Source organism: Bemisia tabaci, chromosome 1 (genome assembly GCF_918797505.1).
Source record: "Bemisia tabaci chromosome 1, PGI_BMITA_v3".
NCBI classification, from domain to species: Eukaryota; Metazoa; Arthropoda; class Insecta; order Hemiptera; family Aleyrodidae; genus Bemisia; species Bemisia tabaci.
Genome location: NC_092793.1, coordinates 30,171,465 through 30,195,940, shown reverse-complemented (window position 1 = coordinate 30,195,940; position 24,476 = coordinate 30,171,465). Strand labels below are relative to the sequence as shown.

At 41.7% G+C, this 24,476-nt stretch overlaps 1 protein-coding gene across 2 annotated transcripts in view; it reads left to right on the top strand.

The window, feature by feature from the left end:
* The window catches only part of LOC109041161 (uncharacterized), a 174,036-nt gene that overhangs the window by 71,164 nt on the left and 78,396 nt on the right, over positions 1–24,476 (top strand). For both annotated transcript variants that reach the window (XM_019057382.2, XM_019057383.2), the window contains one exon: positions 19,452–19,662. In XM_019057382.2, coding sequence (XP_018912927.2) covers positions 19,452–19,662 — 211 coding nt within the window. The remainder of the gene's footprint in view (positions 1–19,451; positions 19,663–24,476) is intronic.

The window sequence follows — 24,476 nt, the reverse complement described above, 5'->3', positions numbered from 1 at the left end:
ATACCACTTTATTTCAGCTCAGAAAATCGACCAAAATGAAAAATCAAGTAAAAACTGCAATGCACCTAGTAAATTACGGCTAGTTAGATTAGAGAATCACATTTATCTAAAAAATAACACCTATTTTTCACACACGACTCGAAGAAAAACAATGCGGATCCGACATAACCTAAAATACCGGGTTTTCATGACATACAATACGCTGTAGCCATGTCATTTTGTAAAAATGAATGGTCATACCATTTAGCAATGATAACCAGAGGTATATTGGACCCAATGATTCAGTAGTTGAGTCCGCTCATCACATTGGCAGCGCTGTAAAAATTAAAAACCGAAGTGGTATGACATGTATACCACCGTGCAACAAAGGGTTAACTGGCTTATTCTACATCATTAGTGGTGAAATCTGTAGCCTGTGGAGCAGACTTGAAATTTTAAGACCTAAAACGGTCGTCTAATCGATGAAGTAATTTCATGACATTGATCGCAGCAGCTGCCGCCAAATTCTGTAACAAGCAGCTAGATCTCTTGTTTTCCAAAGTGCTCGTTTCCTATTTGGACCGAGTTTATCAGAATGGAACCAAACCACACCAAGTTAAAACTGAGAAAAAAAGCTTTGAAGTTTTATTTCTCCATGAGACTCAATGTAGAAAGTGAACGTTAACTCCTCTTTTCACAAACTAATATTCTTTTTTTCGACTTTCAGTTTTCAGCGGGAAAAAATATATAACTAGAGGAACTCAAAAGCATTCGTAACTCATTTTTTTCGAAAATCTGGGTTGGTTACTTTCTGATGAACTCGGTCCATTTGATAGACTAGATTTATTTAAATCCAAAAATTGCCCAATTTGGCAGCAGGGCTCGTGCATCATGCTTGTTATTAATTGCTCTATTACATTCTCGGTTTGTTGTCGTGGTTCATTTGTGCCCCGTTTCGGCTGATCTGTCTTATTGTTTGCGGCTGAAATACTGCACGTGTGCCCCACAGTTTTGCTCCGGCGTTATGGCTTTGGGCGGGTTGATCCCTTGGGTGGGTTCCCAGAAACTAGACTCTAGACGGGCTGCTTGCCGGATACAGCACTGCCTCCGGGCAAAATACCCGCGGAAAAAGGAGATCTGACAACTGTGCGCACCGATTCTCGCGCCCTTTTCCTTACCTCCGGTAACCATCTCGTTGAACGTCTTTGATCTTTATCCGAATGCTTATTACTGGCGCTGTTCTTTAGATAAATATTTCCGGTGTCTGAACCAAGAGTAGGGGAAAGGGGTGTTTAGGGATATTGTTTGTCGATAAGTGGTTCAATTTGAGGCCATCTCCTGCTCGGGGGGTTTTGAAATTTGCAGTCAGTCTGATGGCTATTAAGTTAAATATTGTTGAGCCTCTCGAGTACATTTTTCTGACCAATAATCTCGCTCAAGGTGTCAGCAAAAAAATACCTTGTATTCATACACTGAATACTGAAATTATTTGGAACTTGCGTTTCCCCCTAGCTGTTAATAAAATATATGAGAAGGGAGAAATCGTTCACAACAAAGTATTGAACACCTACTTCCTCACTTGAGAGGTTTGGAAGACAAGGCGATAAGTGCAGCATTTGCTATTTCTGAAAATACGTGTATGAAGTTTCGAAATTACATGGATCCTTAAGGTGGAGAGTAAGTTCAAAATAACTTTTTGATGCTTAAAAATTGGAATTTGGGAACGCATTTTTCATAGAATATGCGTTAAGGCAAGTTTTACTTGAAATCATTAATATCTCAATTTTTCAAAAACTGCAGTTATGCGCCTTGTCCTCTAAGCCCCTCACCTGAAAATTTACCTTTGCATATTTCTTCAATCTATTAATATAGAGGCGTAGCTGAATTTGAGATGAGTCTTGAGGTTCTGACGATTTCATGCTTCCAAGGGCTCATGTAATAATTGTGATGCGCCGAGGCACGCGACGTTGTAAACTTCAGTGTAGATCAAAAAGGTTAAACATTGAGATAGGGGTCCTTGAACTATCCTCCAAACTCTGTAGCCACTTTTTTATGTTGCCAAGGGAGAAGATTGTGAAGTCACAGATAGGATCTGTGATTCAAAAGGACGGGAATACCAAAATCAGCCTAAGTGTATTTCACGCTGGCCAACTTCCTCTTGTGTAGCCTCAAGTTTAACTTATTTAAGAAAGAAGCAAACAACATTAGCGCGACACGCAGACTGGCCCCTTCAAACGTAACAGGGATACTTCACGCATTGCGCAATGCGTGAAGTATCCATGTTAGGTTTGAAGGCGCCAATGCGCGGTATATCACGACAGGGTTCTGACGATGTTATGCTTCCAAGGGCTTATATAATAATTGAGATGTGCCCTTGCGTCAGGCAAGCAACGTTGTAAACTTCAGTGTAGATCAAAAAGGTTAAAAATTGAGATAGGGGTCCTTGAACTATCCTCTAAACTCAGTAGCTTCTTTTTTTATGTTGCCAAGAGAGAAGATTGACGGAGAGGGATATTGTTAGAAGCCTCGTTACTAGTCAGACGATCTTCGGCAAGCGATCAACTTGATGGATGTTCAGGTCGGTAGCTCAGCTGAACTCGTTTTCGGAAGGTGGAGGAATTTACTATGCAGACTGTATATGGGCAGTCAGCGAATTTGATAAAACCAAGCGGAACATCGTGAAGGTTTTTTCGCCAACTTCGAGAAAGCGATGCTGCTTACGCCTGCACCTTACGACATCGGTGCTGTCAGCTCGTCCATCAAAATGCGGAGATCCTACTTGATGTTTATTGATTATGTGAGAAAGTTGGCACTGTGGAGGGCGACAGTTAAAATAGAAGCTCGATGAGAACGTGAGTAGCATGTTCAAGCGGCTGGAGGCTTCTTTCGGTCGTTTTGATTAGCGTCTTGTCTGCGAGTGTGTTGACTGTTGACTTGCCCTAGTCCCTCTCCAAATTCGTTGGAGGTACTTTCCTTTTCCTTCCATTTACAATCTGAACGAGAGCAGATCTGGGATAAATAGGTAACATAGCAAGTGAATGAAAAGAATAACAAATCGTCTTTGATCTGCAGATGAAACCTTTAAATCGTTGGAAATTCGGCAGTTGAAGAATACGTGCGAAAACTGTTTATAAGAATGTCAGTCCATCCACCAAAAATTTTGCGACTTAGCGTTATTGAATAAATAAACGAAACAGTGATGATTCGGCGTCGAGTGTGCGAAAATACAAAAAGTAGTTCCGCTTTGAGTTTTTTTTTTTCATTTTTGAAAGGTAAAAAGCTGATAGCGCGAAAAGTATTTATAAGATGACATGGCGCGTGATTTCTCAATGCTCTGCTCTATACTGCTTACGAGGTGTCGCTCAGATTTGGCAGAAAAATTAAAAAAGAAGGCCCAAATTTGTCTCTCCTATCGTCGGCTATGTTGCTCAAATAACTCTTAAAGCACAATCACAAATGAGACAAACGGAAACAACATAACTTGGAAATAAAGCAAGGGAACGGACGCGCGTTGATGACGGCGCAGAGATACGACTATTCGTACTTGATGGATGTCCGTGCTGCATCTGCAAAATTGAAGGCGCCAAGGCGCGAGTTGTAAATTTGCAATGCTTCGCTCTATGCTGATGATAGGGTGTCTCTGAGACTCGGCAGAAAAGTTGAAAGAGGAGGCCCGAATACGTCTGTCCCATCTTCGACTGTGTTGACACTCGTTTTTTCTTCTTTTATTTCAATTCGATGTCGTACTTTTATTTTACGATTTATTGTGGACTTATATCTGTAGCTCGTACGTACCAACCCCATACAACTCGTGGCTTACGGGGTTTTAGGAAACCTCGCGTCAATTTGACCCGGCTGTGGCATCTGAGGGCTAAAATTTAACAATTTTGCACAACACCGGGTGAGAGGGAATACCGCTTATTGAGAACGCTATTTGATTCAAATAAACTCTGGTTTTTCATATGAGCGAGAAATCCACATTATTCTGAAACCAATTCTGAAAAAATCCAAACGTTGATATCTCAGGGGTTATTTTCAGTATCTTTCGATGCGCAAATCGTGTTTACGTGAAATTTAAGAGGAAACAAATCAGTATGCCTTAATGTGTACCTTGTCTGGTGGTCCATTCCCTACGATTTCAAACGATAGGGTCTCCGTCTGTTTTCCCTCTTTTAAAGGCGTCTCTTTTTTCAACATTTATTTCCTCGTGCTTTACGCAGTAGAGGGAGAATCGAGGGGTCGGGAGGTGGCAGGGGGTAGTGAGGGGGTTGGCACGAAAGAGTTGAAACTCGACACTCTTTACGGAGAGGGGTCTACACTACGCCTCACCTCGTCGCGCTTCCACGTCTCGCAAGGCGAAGCCGAAGGAGGCTATGAATGGGGGCCAGGGCAAATATTTATACCGGGGAACCGAGGGCTCGGATTCCGAGCCGATAGCTGGCTCCGGTGAGCGAAAACCCCCACCCCCACCCCCCAAATCCCCGCTACAGCCCCCCCCCCCCCCCCCCCCACGCCTTGGCCGCGTCGCAACGCCAACGAATGGAGGGCACAGAAGATAACAGATGCCCATCCTATAGGATATTGGATGACAACACTACCGTGTTATACGGTTCTCTCATGCAAACATCACGGGAGCGCTACACTGTCGCGCTAAGGGAAAACGCCGTATGGACATTCGAGTGTTGCCAAATTGCCTTGGATAAAATATTCATTTTTTAGGAAAGTTGCGAATATTTTTCCTTGTAGTTTTCAGGAACTTTAGGTAAAATTGCGAACAAAATTATCCGAAAAATTTGAAGAAAAATATTTAAAAATTTCCCCGGGAGTTCGTACTTTACCAAAGAAAATTTTGCAACGCCTGATGGCTCTCACGTCGATCTTCCTCAGCACGGTAGAACTGTACTGTGGAATAACATCGTAAGAGCATTCGAACGTTGTCCAATTTCCTCTGATGGAATACGGATTTTCTTAAAAACTTGTGAGAATTTTTCTTCAAGTTTTCGAACAAAATGGGACAAAAAAGGACAGGAATACCTAAATCAGCTTAAATGTATTTCACGCTGGCCAACTTCCTCTTGTGTAGCCTCAAGTTTAACTTTTTAAAGAAGGGAACAAACAATATCAGCGCGACACGCGCACTGGCGCCTACAAACCTAACAGGGATACTTCACGCATTGCGCAATGCGTGAAGTATCCCAGTTAGGTTTGAAGGCGCCAATCCGCGGTATATCACGACAGGGTTCAAATTCTGCGCAAGCAAACAAGATGGCGAAAAAGTTCTACGAAGTTCTACACGTGATCTCGGATATGAAAGAAATTTTTTTATATCCGACATCTGAAATGGGTTCGTATTGAACTTCGATGGATATTCTTGCCAATTAACCTTTGAGTGTGATTATCATTCATTTTTCAGTCATTAATACGTGTTCCTCTGGGTCGGGTTTGTTAACAATGGGCCAACTTTGGAGCTCTATGATAGTCTAAAACTGATGAACCAATCAGAGAGCGGCGCAGAGATGGCAATACTCTCCCGTATATAGGTGCTCTAATTCTTACGGCCCTCAAGGCCCTTAACCAACAAGCACACTCCTTCTTTCCCACCCTTTCTGATTCTTTATAGCAGTAATACGTCCATTTGCTCATAAGGAAGTGTTGAATCTCTGAAAGTAAAGTTTCCATCTGTCGCCAAGACTGCCGCGCTAGGGAAGAACGCCGTTTGAACCTTCAGACGTTGCCAAATTTCCCTTCGCAAATCATGAATTTCCGGGAAACTTTATGAATACTTATCTCCCCGGCCGATGATATACCTGTTGGTAATTCCGGCGTGTCTCGGGACGCACTTAGTTGAAGTGAATCCTAAATTAATATAATATGGATGATACACGTATTTAAATGATAAGACTCGTAAAGTATTTGTAAAATTATGCATTTCTGAGATACAAATAAAAAAAAATTCTCCCAACTTTTCAGAGAATTTCGTTTGTACTTTGATCTGAAGTTACTGAAAATTTAGATGAAAAATATTCATAACTTTCCGTAGAATTGAACATTTTATGGAAGGAAATTTGGCAACTCTCGAATTTTCATACGGCGTTTTCCCTCAGTACGGCAGAGGAGGCTAGTGCTGCCGTGCTAAGGAAGAACGCCGTATGAACATTCGAGGGTTGCCTACACTGTTAAAAATTATTCTGGCCTGAGTGGCCTGAGTGAAATATTGTGGAGCTATCCTGCCTGGAGCATCGAGTGACAAAATTTTGCGGTGAGTTAGATAGCTCGCTCTGGCATGGGAAGCTCCTTGTAGCATGCTACAAGGAGCTTCCCATGCCAGAGCGAGCTATCTAACTCACCGCAAAATTTTGTCACTCGATGCTCCAGGCAGGATAGCTCCAGGAAAGACAGCTATATGCTCGGGACAGATACTTTCCACTCAGATTTTTGATACTTAAGAAGAAACAGAGCTATAATTTTCTGCGCATCATCAACGCGCATTGGCCGTTACAATCTCATTCTGGAATTCACGACTGCGACGGCGTCAGTCTCCAGCCAGTGGCTTTTGCGTGAACAGTGATTAGTTGCGACTCGTGAAGGTGTACAGCAAATTAAATTTTGTTTGAAGGCTTTCCAGGATAATACCCCATGGATCCCATACCAAAGTGTTCGCTGAGTTCCTAACACGACGGAAAATAAAAATTCGTCCTAGTAGAATAGCCTACCTCCAAGAATTTTGAAAACGCCGGTAAGGGCAGCAGTTTTATGAAACTAGGTTTAAGAGGAAAAATACATATTTCGTACCATTATACTGCAAAATTGTATCTCTTTCTCTTTTATCGCTTTATTCCTTATCGCTTGTTGATTTGCATGTGCATGGTAGTTTATTTAGATTATTCCCTATTTAAAACCATCATGTTGCTCCCATTAATGTATTATTTGCTTTTAGTTGTACTTCCTTGTCAAGTATCTGTAGTTTCCTTGGTGAAGGTTCGTTATGCGTCTGGAGATGGCACTGTATGCCGAAAAACCTCAGGTGTATTGAATAAAATTTTGCAGTATAATTCTACGAAATTGTCATTTATTCTTTTTAGCTCGTATGATACTTTTGGGCATCAAAGCCTGATTATACGGGTATGGCGTGGCGTCCAGTAAAGTTAGAATTCTGTTATCGTGTATATTTGTTTTTTAAGCTTACACTGAATTTATGTTCACAAAATACTTAATATCTACAAAACTTTTCTTTGTCTAAAAGCGTTTTCGAAATTACTGGAGACAGCTGTTCAGCTATGACAAATATTGATTTTCCGTAGCGTGTTTGCAACTCAAAAAACACTTTGGCTCCGAATTTGTGGGATATTGGCCCGAAAGTTCCTCAAAAATGATTTGATTTGCAGTACAACTTCACATCTTTTCAAAAAAAAAAAAGAACATACATTGCAGTTACATAGGTGGAAGGGAAAGGCAGAAGAGGGAGGGAGGAGAGGGAGGGAGGAGAGGGAGGGGAGGAGAGGGAGGGGAGGAGAGGGAGGGGAGGAGAGGGAGGTGAGGAGAGGGGGGAACGGATCGGGTATGAGACGGATGCCAGGGGTAAGGGGAGGGCAGTCGCCAGCGACGCAGCCCGTCCTTATGCCTGAGTTACTTTAGCTCAGCATTTCCGTACTTACGTCGGAGATTTTCAACTCCGTGGAAATTGGCCCTGAGCGATGAGTGACTTCCGAGCGACTTCCTTATATAGGTCGTGCTCTGAGCTAATTTTTTTTAACAGTGTAAACGCCCCGAATAAAACATGCATTTTTGAGAAAGAGTGCATATTTATCCTTGAAATTTTCAGACATTTTAAACAAAATTGCGAACAAAATTAGGAGAAAAAAATTCAAAATTTTCCCAGTAAATCTGGTTCCTATTGAAGAAAACGTGACAGCGCACAGTGGATCGAGTCAATCAGAGGGGTCCGACATGAAATTTTTGACTGAAATCGTCAATTTTGATGTTTATTTAGTCAAATTTTAGATTTCAAGGGGTGTTCCGAGGAGAAAATTTCACGAGGAAACCAATGAAACCACTTTTAGTACCTCAAAGTTTTGTATAAACGGAGTTACAAGCGTTTAAAGTTTCCAAATTTTGTCCGATTTCTTCCATTGACTCGATCCACTGTGCAGCGTCTAAGGGTCTGAAGGTTCTCTTCTCTTAGCTCGGCAGAGTGGATAGTCTCTGGCTTCTGGAAAAATGGAATTAACCTAGTCAATGGGCCTGTTGCAAACTTTTGTTAGAGCAAAAATAAGAGTTGTTTCTTATAGATAATGCCTCAAAAATCACGATGAGCGCATCGGCAAAGTCTGAAATGCACTCATAACTTCACAGTCTGCGTAAGAAATTTGCGGTTTTTTGAGCTTCCCGCTTCAAAAACGATACTACGGCACAGGTGAACATTTTGTAAGAGGAGTCGTTCCATCGTCGGCAATAATCATCATGGCCGACGCCAATCCGCCAAAACACGTTTGATGGGACGAGATAACACCTGAACTGGATTAGACAAGATAACAATCGGTGTGTTAACGTTCATATTTTCCACGCCCGCATTGATTGACCTTGAACTCTCCTCGAATTACGCGCGGAACTGCGCGCAAGCGTCGGCCATGATGAATATCGCCGACGATGGAGCGACTCCTCTAACAAAATGTTCACCTGTGCCGTAGTATCGTTTTTGAAGCGGGAAGCTTAAAAAAAAACGCAAATTTCTTACGCAGATTGTGAAGTTATGAGTGCATTTCAGACTTTGCCGATGCGCTCATCGTGATTTTTGAGGCATTATCTACAAGAAACAACTCTTATTTTTGCTCTAGCAAAAGTTTGCAACAGGCCCATTTTGCAACCTTGGAATTGGGTTACGCTCCCTGGTGCGGGAAACGACGAACTTGACAACCCTCGTGGGATTCTCCGGCTTGGAGGGTGAGCAGGAACATGCTCGAGCAGAAAGTCAAAGTCGATCACGCTCAATTTAATCTGGTGCCCGGCTGCACGGCTCGCGCCCTCCGCGTCTCGGATCTGGAGCCGGTGCCGGACCGCGTGTGGAGTAGGAGCGCGAAGACCGAAGAGGCGGCCGCCAAGGCGACAGATTATTGGAATTACTCCGCGATTGAGTGCTGGATATTGGATCGGATCCGAGGAGCCTCGGCCCGGGCCCGAGACCGTGTCACCGTGGCTATGATCAATTACGGGGTCGCCGCTCGCCGAGGACGGATCAAATGCACGTATTTCTATCAAACGGAACTAAGTGCATTATGACGTGAGCCCTGCTCTGCACATATTCTTATGTGTTTCAGGGCTCATGTCTTTATGCGCATAGTTCCGTTTGACAGAAATACGGTCAAATCAAAAGCGCCCTCGCCGCTCCCTCCCCCTCCCATCCGCCGCTCAGGCTCTGATTTTCATTTCCCACCCTCGCCACTCCCGTCACCGCTCTGTCCACAGAGTGATTCAAAAGTCCTGCACCACCCCAATAACCCTGAGGGTTCTTGCCATTTTTTTTGGAGTAACCCCTTAAAATTTAGAGGGTTAAAATGTCATTTTTACTTGGGGGCACTCACAACATTTCATAAGCGGATCCACGAACTTCGAACGGGAGGGCGTGAGGAGGATCCGGGGGCTTCCCCCAGAAAATTTTCAAAATTTTAAAAGCTTGGTTGGAGTCTATTTCGTCGTGAATAATTGCCAAATCTAATCGCATTTTCTTCCTCTTTCCTCCGTCCCTTCCGCCTCTCTTTCTTTCCCTCATTTCTTCCTTTTTTTTCGAGAGAGCGGGGTGGGAAGTCAGCCCTCAACATCCCCCTTCGGATCCGCTTTTGCACATTTTCAAGTCTCAATCACAATGTATTTAAACGTTGCAGGAATGATGCATAATGCAGGTGGTAGGGGACTTTTGGATCACCCTGTCTATAGTCCGATTTACTGATCCTTGTCCTTTTTTTCACGATTTTTTTCATGATCACACTTAAAACGGCACTTTCTCTTAAGAGCCCCCATATCCATGGCCGTAACAGTAAGAATTAGTAAGAAAAATTACCTGACATTTTGTGTCCATGTATGGAGAGTAGAACACAAAGTAACCTAAACTTCTACTGACAAAAGCCGAAATAGCAATTTAGGACACTCTCGCCACCTTGGATTTTAAAATTTTGAAAATAAGACTGTATTTCAAAGTTTTCCGTTAAAAATACCCTCTACTACCAAGATTCACCAAAATCGATTGACCAAGAGTCGAGTTAACGAATTGGTCTACATCCGTTATCTTGGATTTTCAAATTTTGAAAATTTGCCGAACAATTCGAGTTTTCTGTCAAAAAATACTCCCTAGTATGTACATAATGAGCGCGCTCAAAAATTATAGGATGGTTTCAAGAATAGGTTTCTCATTCAGGTGAGGCTCTTTCTTTAACCACACTAAAAATCAAAATTCTTTCTTTTTAAATCAGTTGAGGTTTAAAGTTTTTGACTAGGGTAATATGGGCATAAAATATGCGAGGTAACTTGAAATACATCGGTTGACATTCCTCATTTGGGAGAGCCATTAGCTAGAGTTAGGTTCAAACCTAAGAATACAACTATTTAAACTTTGGTGTGTTGCACAGTATCACACATAATTGAAGGCGTTTTATATTGGCCCGGCCGCGACCTACGGAGAGGAGAGTCTTGATATGTTGTCTTTGAGTTCTGTTTGCGCTGCATAGGTACGTCAAATGCAAAATGACGAGTAATTTTCATATATTAATGACACGAAGAGTCTAAAATGGCATTTCGAGTTAAAATAAGGTATTCACCTACTTTTAAAACAAATGCTGAAAGCCTGACTTTTTTATGCCGAAAAGTTCCTTTTCTATGTCAAGGACGGTCCCCGTCAAAAAAAAATCCTTGATACCGAGTTTCACGAAAGTCGATCGAACAGGAGGTAAGATGGTTTTTCACACCACATCCGCCGTAATTCATGATCGCGGTTTTTGAATTAAGTCCCCTTTATCCTGTTTAATACGAACTTCTAAGAAGTTTTAATAGTATATGGCGTTAGAGAAACTCATCTGTTGGAAGCATCACCTCGCGCAAATAAAATTGCTGTTTTACATATAGTTTTGCATGCTTTGAAAAGCTCTGCCGTGCCAAGGAAAAATGCCGCATGAACATTCGAGAGATGCCAAATTTCCTGGGATAAAAAGTTCATTTTCTAGGAAAGTTATGAATATTTCTCTTGAAATTTTCAGGACTTTCCGGGTGAATTGCGAGCAAAATTATCCGGAAAATATTCATACGCTTACCAGGAAATTCCTGTTTCATCAAAGAAAATTTGGCATCGCCTAAGGCTCATACGGCGTTCTTCCTTAGCACGGAAGAGGTGTTCATCAGCCTAATTAATAAAGAAAGCAAAAAGGGAAGAGCCGATTAAGTCATCGTTGAATACAGATTTTTGCGCGAAAATGAGTCAAGCAAACTCTTGGATTTGAAGAGACGAGCGTTAATCATAGCGTAATAAAAGAGCCATCAATCAGGCCCCATGTTGAAATTGTCAAAAACTCGGTCCCCTCTCCAGGGAGCAAAACGTCACCCACCTCTGCCTTGAGGTTCGTAAGTTAATATTCTCATTTATTAAACATCTGGAGAAGACATTCGCTCGTTCCATTTGCTCAAGTCATTTGTGGCTCATGTGCTTGACATATTTTCCCCTCCTCCCGATTCTCATTCTTGGACGCTCACTCCCCGGTACGCGACATGCTCTGCTGCTAAACTTCTCAGCCTCTCTCTCTCTAACCCTCCCCCTTTCTCTTCCCGCTTACCACTGTCAAGTCCACTTGTAAACATAGAACAAACGAAGGCCAGTGTCATGTGGGGCTCCTCTCTCCATCATCCTAATTCACCTGTGGAGTAGAGAAAAAGAGCGAGAGGGGAAAATAATAAAAACGGGGGCACACGTGAGAGACTGGGAGAAAGTGGGGGGAGAGGCAAATATGCGGGGAAAAGTCAGATCTGTCTCGGAGAGTCTCTCGCTTTGAGTTTATAATCCACTAGAGGGGACGGAGAGGCGGGCCGAACCATTGAAATCTGCTCTTGAAAAACTATAATGAATTAACTCAGTTCGGATTTATTGTGAAAGGAATGCTTAAGATAGGATACACTTTTTGAGAATGGATTTTAAAAAAGTAGACTCCTCGGGTATTCAATCTAATAAAATTGACGAAAAAACGGGGAAAAATAAAAGGAAGGCTTCAGTGGCGAGGCGTGAACGATCGATTATCGATATTTCCCCCAATTGAAGCCATGGTAAAGAATCGATTATTTAGGTGCTCGTTGCGAACACCGTGTTGATCGATCCTTTTCCATAGGCTTGAATGGCAGATCGACTGATATATCACGAAACACGCCACGCCACGCTACCGGTAGGCTTATACAAAGAATTCTTCGGCAACAGAGAAGTAATACCCATTAATAAGGAAATACCTGACTAAGGAGAGTCTTGGGGTACCCCTACAGCTCCGTAAGACCACGCAGACTATTTGAAAAATACGCCTTCAAAACGATTTTGAGCTGTTTTTACCGAAAAATTGAATGAGATACATTTGTAATGATGACATGAATGTCTAAAATTTATTTCTCAAAATCCTCCAAACTTTTTAGAGATGACAACCACTCCCTCTAACTCTCTAGTACCGTCGCGCCCGTGCCTCTTATTCTCTCGACCCAGGCCGCTGGCCGCTTGATTTGCTTGCGCAGAATTTGGACCCTGTCATGGTATACCGCGCATTGGCGCCTTCAAACCTAACAGGGATACTTCACGCATTGCGCTATCGCGCAATGGCGCCTACAAACCTAACAGGGATACTTCACGCATTGCGCAATGCGTGAAGTATCCCTGTTAGGTTTGTAGGCGCCAGTCCGAGTGTCGCACTGATATTGTTTGTTCCTTTCTTTAAGAAGTTAAACTCGAGGCTACACAAGAGGAAGTTGGCCAGCGTGAAATACATTTAGGCTGATTTTGGTATTCTCGTCCTTTTGAATCACAGATCCTAGCCGTGACCTCACATGAAATGGACGCATTTCTGCCAAATGGAACTATGTGTATTAAGACATAAGCCCTGAGACCCAGAAGAATATATGCATGACAGGGCTCACGTCATAGTACAGATAGTTCCGTTCCGCAGAAATACTTCCAAATCTAAATGTGGCGAAATCCGAGCTAATTAATACGGCTGAAGGCTGCTGCTCTCTTGACAGTGAGGGCAGAGAGACTTACAGCGGATACACGGGCTGAAAAAGACTCTGGGAGAGGGGAATGGGACTTAAAAGTCGGGGAGCTGAAAAGCCGAGACGGAGAGAAGCGAGGAAGGCGGTGGAGTTTTAAAGGCTCAGGATCTAATTCGACGGGTGTTACGATGACTTTAATAAATGATAAATTTTAATGGGGAGGATGTCGTTAAGCGGGCTGTATACGTGCGTAACTCAACGCCTGCGTATACTCGCGATACCCTGGCGCTGCTCTGGCTGTCCCGCGCCCCCTCAGTAAAAAACGCCATGGCGTACGGATCGTTACGGCCACCGCTGTGATGCGTGTACTCCCGTGCTAAGGAAAAACACCGTATGAGCCTCCAGGTGTTGCCAATTTCTTTCGATAAGGTGTATATTTTCAGGGAAATCCTCTCTATTTTAATAAAATCATTTTTAAGACGCTCTATGGACGGGGTGAGGAAGGGGAGTAAGACGGTCGATGGGCTGCAGTTCAAAGTCCGTAAGTGGGAAAATTCTAATAAAATAATTTTCAAGACGCTCGATGAACGGAGCGAGGAGTAAGGAGCTCCTGCAAAGGCCCGCAGTGGCCAGGGGGCGGTGCCCCCTAGTCTATGAATATTTCTCTTCGAATTTTTCAAAAAATATCATTCACGATCAGATCTAAATTATCTGAAAATTTCAAGAGGAAATATTCATGTTTATCCTCAAAAATTAATATTTTATCGGAGAGAATTTAGGGACGTCTGAGGAATCTTACTGCGTTCTTCCTTAGCACGGCAGCATAGGATGCGGTTACTGGTTGGTACGGTGCCGTTGCGTGAAACGGTATGTGGCCGTCTCGTAACTTAACGAATGAGACACTAGTGGTAACTGACGCACATTTTTCTTTCATAAGACTGTGTTCAAATACAAGTGTAAGTTTTTGAACTGGCATTTTCAACAGTAAACTAGAGTCCTTTTAGGCCTTGTTTGCACAACACGGTTTTTTTTAAATTTGTTCCGGTAAATATCGGGGATTTTTCGCAGATATCGTCTCCACGAGTTAGAGCTTTCACGTTCCTGCGGCAAGTTTTCGTCGGAAGATAAACTTGTAAAAATTGAGTGTTTAACCAGAGTTGAGATAGAAATTAAACATGATTAAAATTAAACAAATTATTTCAACTAAACAAACATGAACAATCAAGTACACAACAAAGTAGCACACAACTTGCTGTAACTCCTACCTCCTCTTCCAGTTGGTCTTGGATCTTATTAAGGACCGTACTCCATACTTCCATTGATATCGTGTTGGTCAATATCCTCGCATCGAGAGGTCATTGAAGTTCAAGCAGAGCAGAGAAAAAGTAGACCACACACGGACGTCTTTGTGCAGAAAGAAAATATTTGAAAATGCATTAAATCAAAAAGCACCATCTGCATAGGATTTGCGTGCTCGATAGCTTCTTTTAGCATAAATACGACCATACGAGCATTGCATGCGAGGTTAAATTAAATGAGCACAACTTTTCATCATAGCAGCTGGCACAAATAAGGAAAAAATACGCCTTTCTTCACCTTCTACCTCTTTCTTTGAATGTCAATGGCGCACATACACTTCGACTGGCTCAGCTTTCAATAAATAAAATTCAAAACCTTTGAATTCGATATTGAAATAAATACGGAATAACGGCCAATGGTCGAAGTGCAGTCAAAAAGAATACAAACCCACTAACATACGATGAGCCCATTGTCACTACCAAACTTCTGAAACTCTTTGCCTCTCTTAATGTAAAAATCTAAAGTTTTGTATTTACACGCATTTTCCAACTTCTTTGTAAAGACGCTAATAGCCTATGACGCTGAATGTCTTTAAATAAATTAACTAACTAACTAACTAACTGCTCCACAAGTTTATTGATAAGAATGCAATAAGTAATGATGAAATTATTAAGTAATCAAAAACATCCCTAAAGGTGTTTTCTGTACCTGATGCTCCATCAATATCCATATCAACGTCCGCTCCAAAATACAGGCGAATAATCTATTTTACAGATTAACATTTTACCACAAAAGCTGTCGTACTCGCCGATATTTTCTCGTTAATTTTAATCGAAAGCAATGCAGTTAATATGATCATGTCGGGAAATGGCGGACTAGAGAATTGGATTTTCACTTCATAGATGGGCTGTGCATCAGGCCGTATACATCATACAATGACGTTGCCGTCAGCCCCGGTTAGTTGATCCCAGTGGCGTGGCGTGAATTGCAATATATCGATTGTTATGCCATTTAAACCTATGGAAAATGATCGATAAATAGGGTGTTCGCAGCGAACACCTTAACAGTCGATTCTTGACCATAGCTTCAAATGGCGAGATATCGATAATCGATTATTCACGCCACACCACTGGTTGATCCACGATTCAAATAATTTGAGACCGGATAAAGCTCTACTACTGCCAGCTATGTTGGCCTTGTGGTCAGCGCATCTGACTCTAAGTCAGTGGGCTCCAGGATCGAATCCCGGTAGTGACGTCAAATTTTCACGAATCTGCAGACGGGTGGATCTGCAGATACAGATTCTACTCGGCCATAATCCCTGAAAATTTGAGAAGCCTGGAGCATGGACGTGCCATCTCCCAATTACCGTTCAAATGTGTCTATAGGTGGCTTTAGACTCCTAACGTAATAAACGAAAGAATAAAGGCAAAATAAATTGTAAGAAAATAAAAACGAAAAAAACTTATACTATTTTGGGCTCGGTCCTCAGCTTTTGTTTCTTCCTCTTTGTCAAAAATGTCCGCTACTCCTAATTTTACGGTTCTGTAATTAAAGATAAAAAGGAAACTGTATTCGAGATTACAGGCTAAAGAATCTTTAAACTTGCATTCACCAGGTTTCTACCATTCCTCAAACGCCGGTTAAAAGCCTCTATTCAGAATCTTGCGTCTGAAGACAGTTATGTAGTTCTGCCGGCGTTTTAATCTGAAATTCTTACCTTTCTCGATGAGAAATTTACGTAAGTTTCCCTCGCACCGATGAATTTGAATAATTCACTACCCTCGGCCCTTGCAGACTCCCCGCAACGGATTAATTTCATCCTTCTTTTTTCCCAAGTTTAAATACTTCAAATTAGTGGTTCCGTCAGTATTTTTGTCGTACCTTTTATTCCTCCCTCGAGGCAAACGAGCTTTTACGAAAATGTAAAGTATACAGTTTGCTCAGCTGAGATCGATGGACTGCATAGCTTAAAAAGTGCATTTTTCGGAGAGAAACAATATGAGACAATTTTGTGTCTGACATTCCTTCAAAAGTTCCTGTGGTAAAATTAAATTCTCCTTAAAAATTTCATCAATTATTCCATAGCTTAAATAATACAAGGAACGAGGCTTCGAGTAGGCACCTGGGCAGAGAGAGGAAATATAATACGAGAAAGGACGGTCGAGATACTGAGCGTGTATCTGTATATACGATGGAATAGATAGGACAGATAAAACATTGCTCGTTACCTAGGATAGATGGAGGCAAAATTTTACACTCCAAAAAGGGATGAAAATGGTAACCTCTTATATCAAAGCTAAGATCACTGCGCCAACAAAAAAGAATCAGCAATTTAAGAAATCTTACCAAGACGTAAAACTTAAATTCAAGCGCTATGGTTGAAAAAAATACCTCAATCAAGTAAAATGTTCCTTATTTTAATTGAAATAGTATGATTTAAAATACGCCTACCCAACCACTTCAACCTGTGCCCTGAAATAACGAACGCGATACTGTCAAATTATCTTTTTTTTAATAAATCACCCAGTCGTTTCAAATCATGATAGTAGCGCAACTTTTTTAGCTGTTTAATTTATTTTTCACTCAAACAGAAAGTTTGCTGGAAAAAGTATCCGAATGCCCCCTGCTTTGTGATCGTTTCGTGGTCGCGTCTGTCACGAACTTCATACTATTTTAATCGCCATGTCAGATTTATCTCTAACTGTGGTAATAAATTTCGTTTAAACAACTTTTGAGTTGAAAGATCAAACGAAATCATTATTTTCCACCCGAGATCAGGTATTAGAATATGCATTAATGTACAGAAAAAAATGAATTCATCAGATAAATATGACTTAAAATTCACCTCTTACACCGATGTGTAACTTTACTGATAAAAGCTCAAAAAGGAAAAATTGATTCGCTGATAGTATGGTTTGTCAAAAGGGAAAGTGTGAAATATAACTTTTCTTTGCATATTGCTCTTCCAAAATACTACGTAAAAAATGACTCATACAACGAAACTCAGTGCCCACGTCTACGATAGACATTAGCGTTCTCAATTAAAATATATCTAGTCACATCAACTGGATTGTGTCTGACGTAAAAGTTAGACTATGGATTTCCTATTTTTTTGAACGGAAAAGAGAGAATCAAGTAGCACTCTCGTCTCCATTCATCGCGCACCTATGTCCGTAGTTTAAGGACTTTTCTATGGTCTGTTGCATTAGTTACCCGATCGATAAATAATGATATAAATTTTGCAAAAATAAGGGATTATACTGTTGACAAAGTATCTGCGGCCTCTATACTGCCTTGCTAAGAGAGAACACCGTATGAGCCTTCAGGTGTCGTCAAATTTCTCCCGATAAAATACGAATTTTTAGAGAAATTTTTTGAATATTTTTCTTCCAATTTTTCAAAGGAGTTTAGTCGCTATTGAATCTAAAGTATTTGAAAATTTCACAAAAAGGTGTTCGTCAATTTCCTCAAAAGTAAATATTTTATCCCAAAAAATCTGGCAATCAACGAATGTTCATACGGTGTTCTCCTTCAGCACGGTAGTACACAGCCATAGTGTTCAGGTCTCCAAACTTACCGACGAGGGCACTTTGCTTCGCTCTTGGCGGAGAAATTCCTTCAAATATTTTGCGAGGATTCTGCTTAAATTGGTTTCCCTTGTGAACCACATGACTTATTCAAATATTGTCTGTGAAACGTCTCACCTTGGCTCCGTGTCTGCTTATTTCAAAGAGCGCGTCACGAGTTGAGAGCACGGGAAGAGGAAAGTCTCTCTTTCTCGTAGCACGACGTCTACGGAGGTTTGCTTTGATTGGTCGTCAAAGATGAGATGCTGAGCTCCACTGCTCAGGATCCCCGGATTGGAAAGTATTGCCGTTATCAAAGTGAGTATTTCCTCCTCCTTCGTCGAATCAACTGCAATGTAAATCAAATATTTATCACCGCTCGGGAGAGAAATTATAATTTTTCTCTCACTTCCTCTCTTGATTTCCTGGTCATGAGTAGGTTTTCTCGTTCTATGCCAACATATCAGTAAAAACTCTACTCATATCAACGATATCTTATACTAAGTTTAGAAGAGGAATTCCACTCCAAAGGCCACTCTTAAGCCGCGAATGTCCGCCGTGCAAATCAGCGACCGAAGGCGGCGCATAACAGTTAATCTGTAGAAGGAAATCCAAGTTTCTTTCAGTGCGAGGTGTGAATGATCTATCATCGATATTTCCCTTTTTGAAGCTATCGTAAAGAATCGATTTTTAAGGTGTTCGTCACGAACTTCCTGTTTATCGATCCTTTTTCATCGGTTTAAAAGGCAGATCAATCGATAGGTCGCGAAGCGCGCTACGCCACTGGTTGACAGGTTGTTATGCCGATGTCGATCGTTGACTTGCGCGGTCAACGTTTGCAACTTAGGCACGGGCAGAAATTGTAATTGAGTTTGTTGCAATTGTCGATGATTGTTTTTTAAAGAGTTGTTTCCAATCAGGAAGCAACACCGTATTATAAAAATGTTTTATAAGACTGAATCACTTTTCATACCTTGAATCCTTTTGAAGCTGTGATTAGTTTCAGAGGTATCAGATATCACAGATTCAACATCTGTCTTGATATCCGGTTACTCAAATCATTATCCAAAAGCGAGTAGAGAGATTCTACTATCACGAGACTCATAGTTTACCAGAAATGCAGCTGATATCTGTGAAGATCCAACTGATAGCAGCAGAATTCTTCTCCTATTTACTCGTCATTTTTTACACGGTATTACTCTAACTATCTTCATTTGCGAGTATAAAGGAGTTTTCCTTCATTCCGAAAACCTTGACATGAATCGGCATCATATTTTTCTTCTCATGCATTACATCGACTTCTTTTATGTGATATGGCATTAGTATCTGACTTCAAAAAACCTTGCGATGCATCTCCTTACGTTCATCATTTTTTTCTGTTCACAGCTGACAAAAGTGGTCCAGACCCCCCGGTCTAACTCAATCGCGAGTGGAAATGTGGAATACAGTTATGTGTCGAACAACCAAGTGAATATCAGTAATGTATGGACCCTGCCGGAAGAGGGATATCCCGTTTTTTACCGCTACTTTCGCGACCGCGTAACGTGGTTCGAGGCCGACGCCGTTTGCCAGTTCCATCACGCTCAACTTGTCACAGGTAAGATGACCTCAGTATCTTTTAAACGGAAACCCAATCCTTCCACAGAAATGAAACTAAAAAGTGTCACCAAGACTTATTTGGGTTTTTTTTTTTTGTATATTTTAGGGTAAATTCTGGATCCAAAACCACATTTAAGTCAACTTAAATGCCTTGATCATGACTTTAAGTGATATAGATACACCTCAGTTGTACTTTTATTACATCTAGATTACATTTTGCAAAAAGGAACCACTATTTTTGGCCCAATTTAAAAACAACATACATGCCATTGGTTTCCCTATGCAGATATGTGATTTTATGGGAGAGCCAGAAATAGTGGTTCCTTATTGCAAAATGTAATCCATCTTATCTTTATTGTAAAAACATTGTAAATAGTGCTTGACAACAGATTACATCGAATGAGTTTGAAAAAAAAGCCTTATAGTAACGAAGCTGAAAGGATGAACGTTTCGGTTGTGGATGTGACATCCTGGTGAAGTAAGATTCCCAACACAGCGTTTAAACAAACGATTATTTAGGATTGTCCCGCAGATTTTCAACTTGCCATGGTGTTTATTCAACATTCTGTTTTTCCTGTGAAATATGGCAAAAACTTAGGCTTGACGGTGACTTTTTACGAGGGTGATTCGATGAGGAGCGCAAGAGGGTTGTTGTGTATTTTTTCCCGAGTGGCGTGGCGTGCTTTGCGATATATCGATTGATTTGCCATTTAAAGCTATGGGAAAGGATCGATAGCCGTGACTCGCGCAATGGCGCCTACAAACCTAATAGGGATACTTCACGCATTGCGCAACGCGAGAAGTATCCCTGTTAGGTTTGAAGGCGCCAATGCGCGGTATGCCGCGACAGAGCCCAAATTCTGTGCAAGCGTGCAAGCAGCTAGTGCGGAGTCAGAATTTTGCGGAAATCAGAAGTACGGGCGGCACTAGAGAGTTAAAGGGGCTGGTTGTCATCCCTAAAAAATGTGGAGGATTTTGAGAAGTAAATTGTAGACATTCATGTCATCTTTACAAATGTATTTCATTCAATTTTTCGGTAAAAACAGCTCAAAAGTGCTTTGAAGGCGTATTTTTCAAATAGTCTGCGCAGTTTTGCCTTACGGAGCTATAGGGGTGCCCCAAGACTCCCCTTAGCCGCGGGTATTTCCTTATTTATGGGTATTACTTCTCTGTTGCCGAAGAATTCTTTGTAAGCCTACCAGTGGCATGGCGTGGCGTGCTTCGTGATACATCAGTCGATCTGCCATTAAACTTATGGGAAAGGATCGATAGACAGGGTGTTCGCAGCGGACACCTTAATAATCGATTCTTTACCTACCACAGCTTCAAATGGAGAAATATCGATAATCGATTATTCACGCCTCGCCACTGTTTTTCCCATGTAGCAGAGTTACTCAAAAATAAACAGATAGCGATCCACTCCAATTGATTAGCTATTTCTGAATATTCAATGGTCAAGCAATTGCAATTGATTAATTCAAATTACACTATTTTGGGAAACCCTGCTACATAGGGACCTGCGCAATGGATGCGTTACAGGGGTGAACGAAGTGGTGCGTCCGAGTTTCAGCGTTACGTATTTTGGGAACGTCCCTAAATTACGTAACGCATTTTTTCCGCACTTTCAACCCCTCCCCCTTCTACCAATTATGTCCCAATCTTTAAACACGCGGAAACAAAATGACGCACCTCTTCGACCCCCTCCCCCCCCCAGAACGTTACGTAATTTAGGGACGGCACTTCAAGAGCGGCCAGTAAATGAATCTTTCAGACGCAAAGATTTTTTGTGTACCTCAATACAGTTACGCGAGTACGTTAATTCATAAAATTTCCAGCGAAGAATTTTCACAGCGCCGAAGAAGAGCACACAGCAGAAACACGCATTTGACCGCGTTTAACAGAAAGGAGCCAAGCCACATCATCTATTGCCAAATTTAACCCAGCAATTTTATTTTTTAACGAGAGAACGTCTGTGCGGATTTCGTCGAAAATTTTAAGGAATTTGCTTCGCACTAAGGAGGAAATTCACTGCAATTTCTACGAAAATCTGAACATCCTTTTTCGTGTAAAAAATTGAGTTGCCGAATCGAATACGGCAATAGCTGATGTAGCTTGGTTTCTCTCTGTTCAACGCGGTCCCATTAAACGTGCTGCATTAGGCGCTGTTCGGGGATGTCCAGTTCGACCGGTAACTCGAAGCTGTGAATGTTTGAGCGCTATTTGAAGTCCCGGCGCTCAACACGGAACACGGGCGAAGAGCGTATCGGTGGGGTGATTTCGACACGCGAGAGGCGAAGTTCATTGAAGAGTGAAAATGTGATTGAGAAGAGTGTAAAACGCCCCGGACGCCAGGCCCTCTCCGGGCGGCGGCGGCGGCTCCGAGGGTGTATTAACAAACATGTTCTCATCGTACCGCCATTGCCGATTTCACGCACAATTTCCGACCCGACCGATACCGATATCCCTCGTCAAATTTGCATTAGCGCCAAGAGGGGGAGCACCCAACCCAGTCGCCGCCGGACCGCAGGGGGCGAAACCGCCGTCGAGCGTCATCTAGTCGGCAGATTGAAGACCATGTTTGAGGCTTTAGGAGTACGAGTACTTGCATCGAGTTTATCAGAAAAGCAATGAGGGTTGTATCCATAATCGTTCCGTAAGTATGTATTTTCCTTAGGGGATCGACGGTGTAAGTCGGCATCACATAACTCGGTTTGCAACGTCGTAGACTTCCTGTCATGCTTTATTTTTCAAGTGGAAAACTACTCAACGGCAATTCTTTAAAACTGCCTTGATGTTTCTTCTCTGTGCGAAGAAAATGATGCAAAAGCTTCTTGGAATGCTATCAATTGGACGTATTTCTATCAAACGGAACTAAGCGCCAATTTGAGTTCCTTTTGAGGAATTTAGAATCCCGGATAGCGCGTTCTGTCAAACGGACCTAAGCACCATAGAAAAGCATTGCGAGTATAGGACGGAATAAGTCGGACGCCCGATTCCGCCGCCAATCCAAGCCCCCTTCTACCTTCCTCACCCTATGGCGCTTAGGTCCGTTTGATGGAAATACGTCCAATTTGTTCTCCTTTAAAAAAATAACACAGTGGCGGAGCTTTATACAGACACCGCAAACGAGATATGTGATTGCGAACTTACGCCGTCGATATGGTTAACATCATGACCAAGGAAGGTTTATTCTTAAACCTGGCTGCAAACTCATCACCATGATAAGGACAATCATCCTTAATCTGGAGTAAAATTTTAGGGCATAACTTTAGAAATAGATCCGTGTAGGATAAATTGATGTATTACTGCAAGAAATACAAAATAGATAAGGAAAAATGACATTCTTTTTTCAGACTCCAAGTTAGGTTTGGTCCTTACTGTCTCGGCAAAATCCTGTAAATTGTAATTTTTGTGGTGGAAAATCGTTTTAATGAAAATGCCCAACATTTTTCTGCTGTATTTTTTGATTTTAGGGTGGAAAATCCTTACAATACTTTGCAAAAGATCCAATCCCGAAATCATACTGTAAAATTTTACCTTAGATTCACGAGAATTGTCTCTTTTATGATGATATGTTAAAGAGCTTCCTTAAACGTACGGCTCACAGTCGTAATGGAAACCATATAAGACCTTCAAAGGAAAGGAGCTGCTGAAAAAGGGATTTTGAATACGGCCCTAAGTTTCAAAGAGAAGCACTTAAAGATAGCCAAATTAGTTCATAGTAAGAGATCAAAGACAGTTTGCTCATTTTCGGATTTTCCATCGGCGAAATCAATTCAGAGAAAGGAACCAACTGCGCAGTGATGTCTATAGAGTTCAAAACATCTAACAAGAAAACCCCTTGTATCCGAAAGAATACTTTATTCTTTTTTCTATTCCTCGTTTTATTTGTTTTTGCATCAAAGTAATTCGGAGATCGCGCATTTGTTTAACCTGAGAGTATTTAATACAAGTTGTTGTACAATAACGGGTTCCACAGTAATTTAAGTGCGAATTGGTGTAGGTAAGCAACCCCGTTTAAGAGAATCTTACCAGTAAAAGCTCGTTATTCACATCGGAATGCAAAATTATTTCCAGGAATAACGAATTATGTCTACCGGGAAAATGACACTCTTGGCTGAAATATTCTATAAAATTGTTTCAAAACTGTTTTCAGTCGGGGGAAAGTATAAAATTTCAATCACGAAAAAAAATCTGTTGTTTGCTTCCCTGAGACCCTGAAAGTGCTTCGAGGCTTGGAGAAAGGGAGAGAGTGGGTTGCCGAATCGGCAAGGAGAATTTTCAGGAAATTTGACAGCGTCGCAAGCACGGCCCAGTGATTAATTCGCGCCTTTCAAAGTGAAATTCAATAACAAACTTTTACCATACGGTGCCGCCATAAATTAAATTGAACTTCAATTGGCTGGTCGCTGGGGAGAACTTTGATCATCTCTGTTTTCAAAGAGTTTTCGTTATTGCCTCTGGCGGCACTGGTTTTCTGGTGGGTTCAGCTCAGCGGTGTAAGTCTTGGTCGTCCTGTCCGGACATACAGCTTTAAGCCCCAGTAGGGTGGTGCGCTTTGCGATATATCGATTGATCTCTCATTTAAACCTATGGAAGAGGATCGATGAATAGGGTGTTCGCAACATAGAGTACATAGAGTCATAATGTGATTGGGAGAGCTGGGACCACTTTTAAGCATTTTCCAGGTCCCGAATTCGATGACTCCTGTGTGTCACTTTTTCGATACATAATCGATTGTTTGCGATACACGGAGACCCGGCCATCTGATGTAAACAAAGAAGATAGGAATTGCTACGTATTCCACTCCAA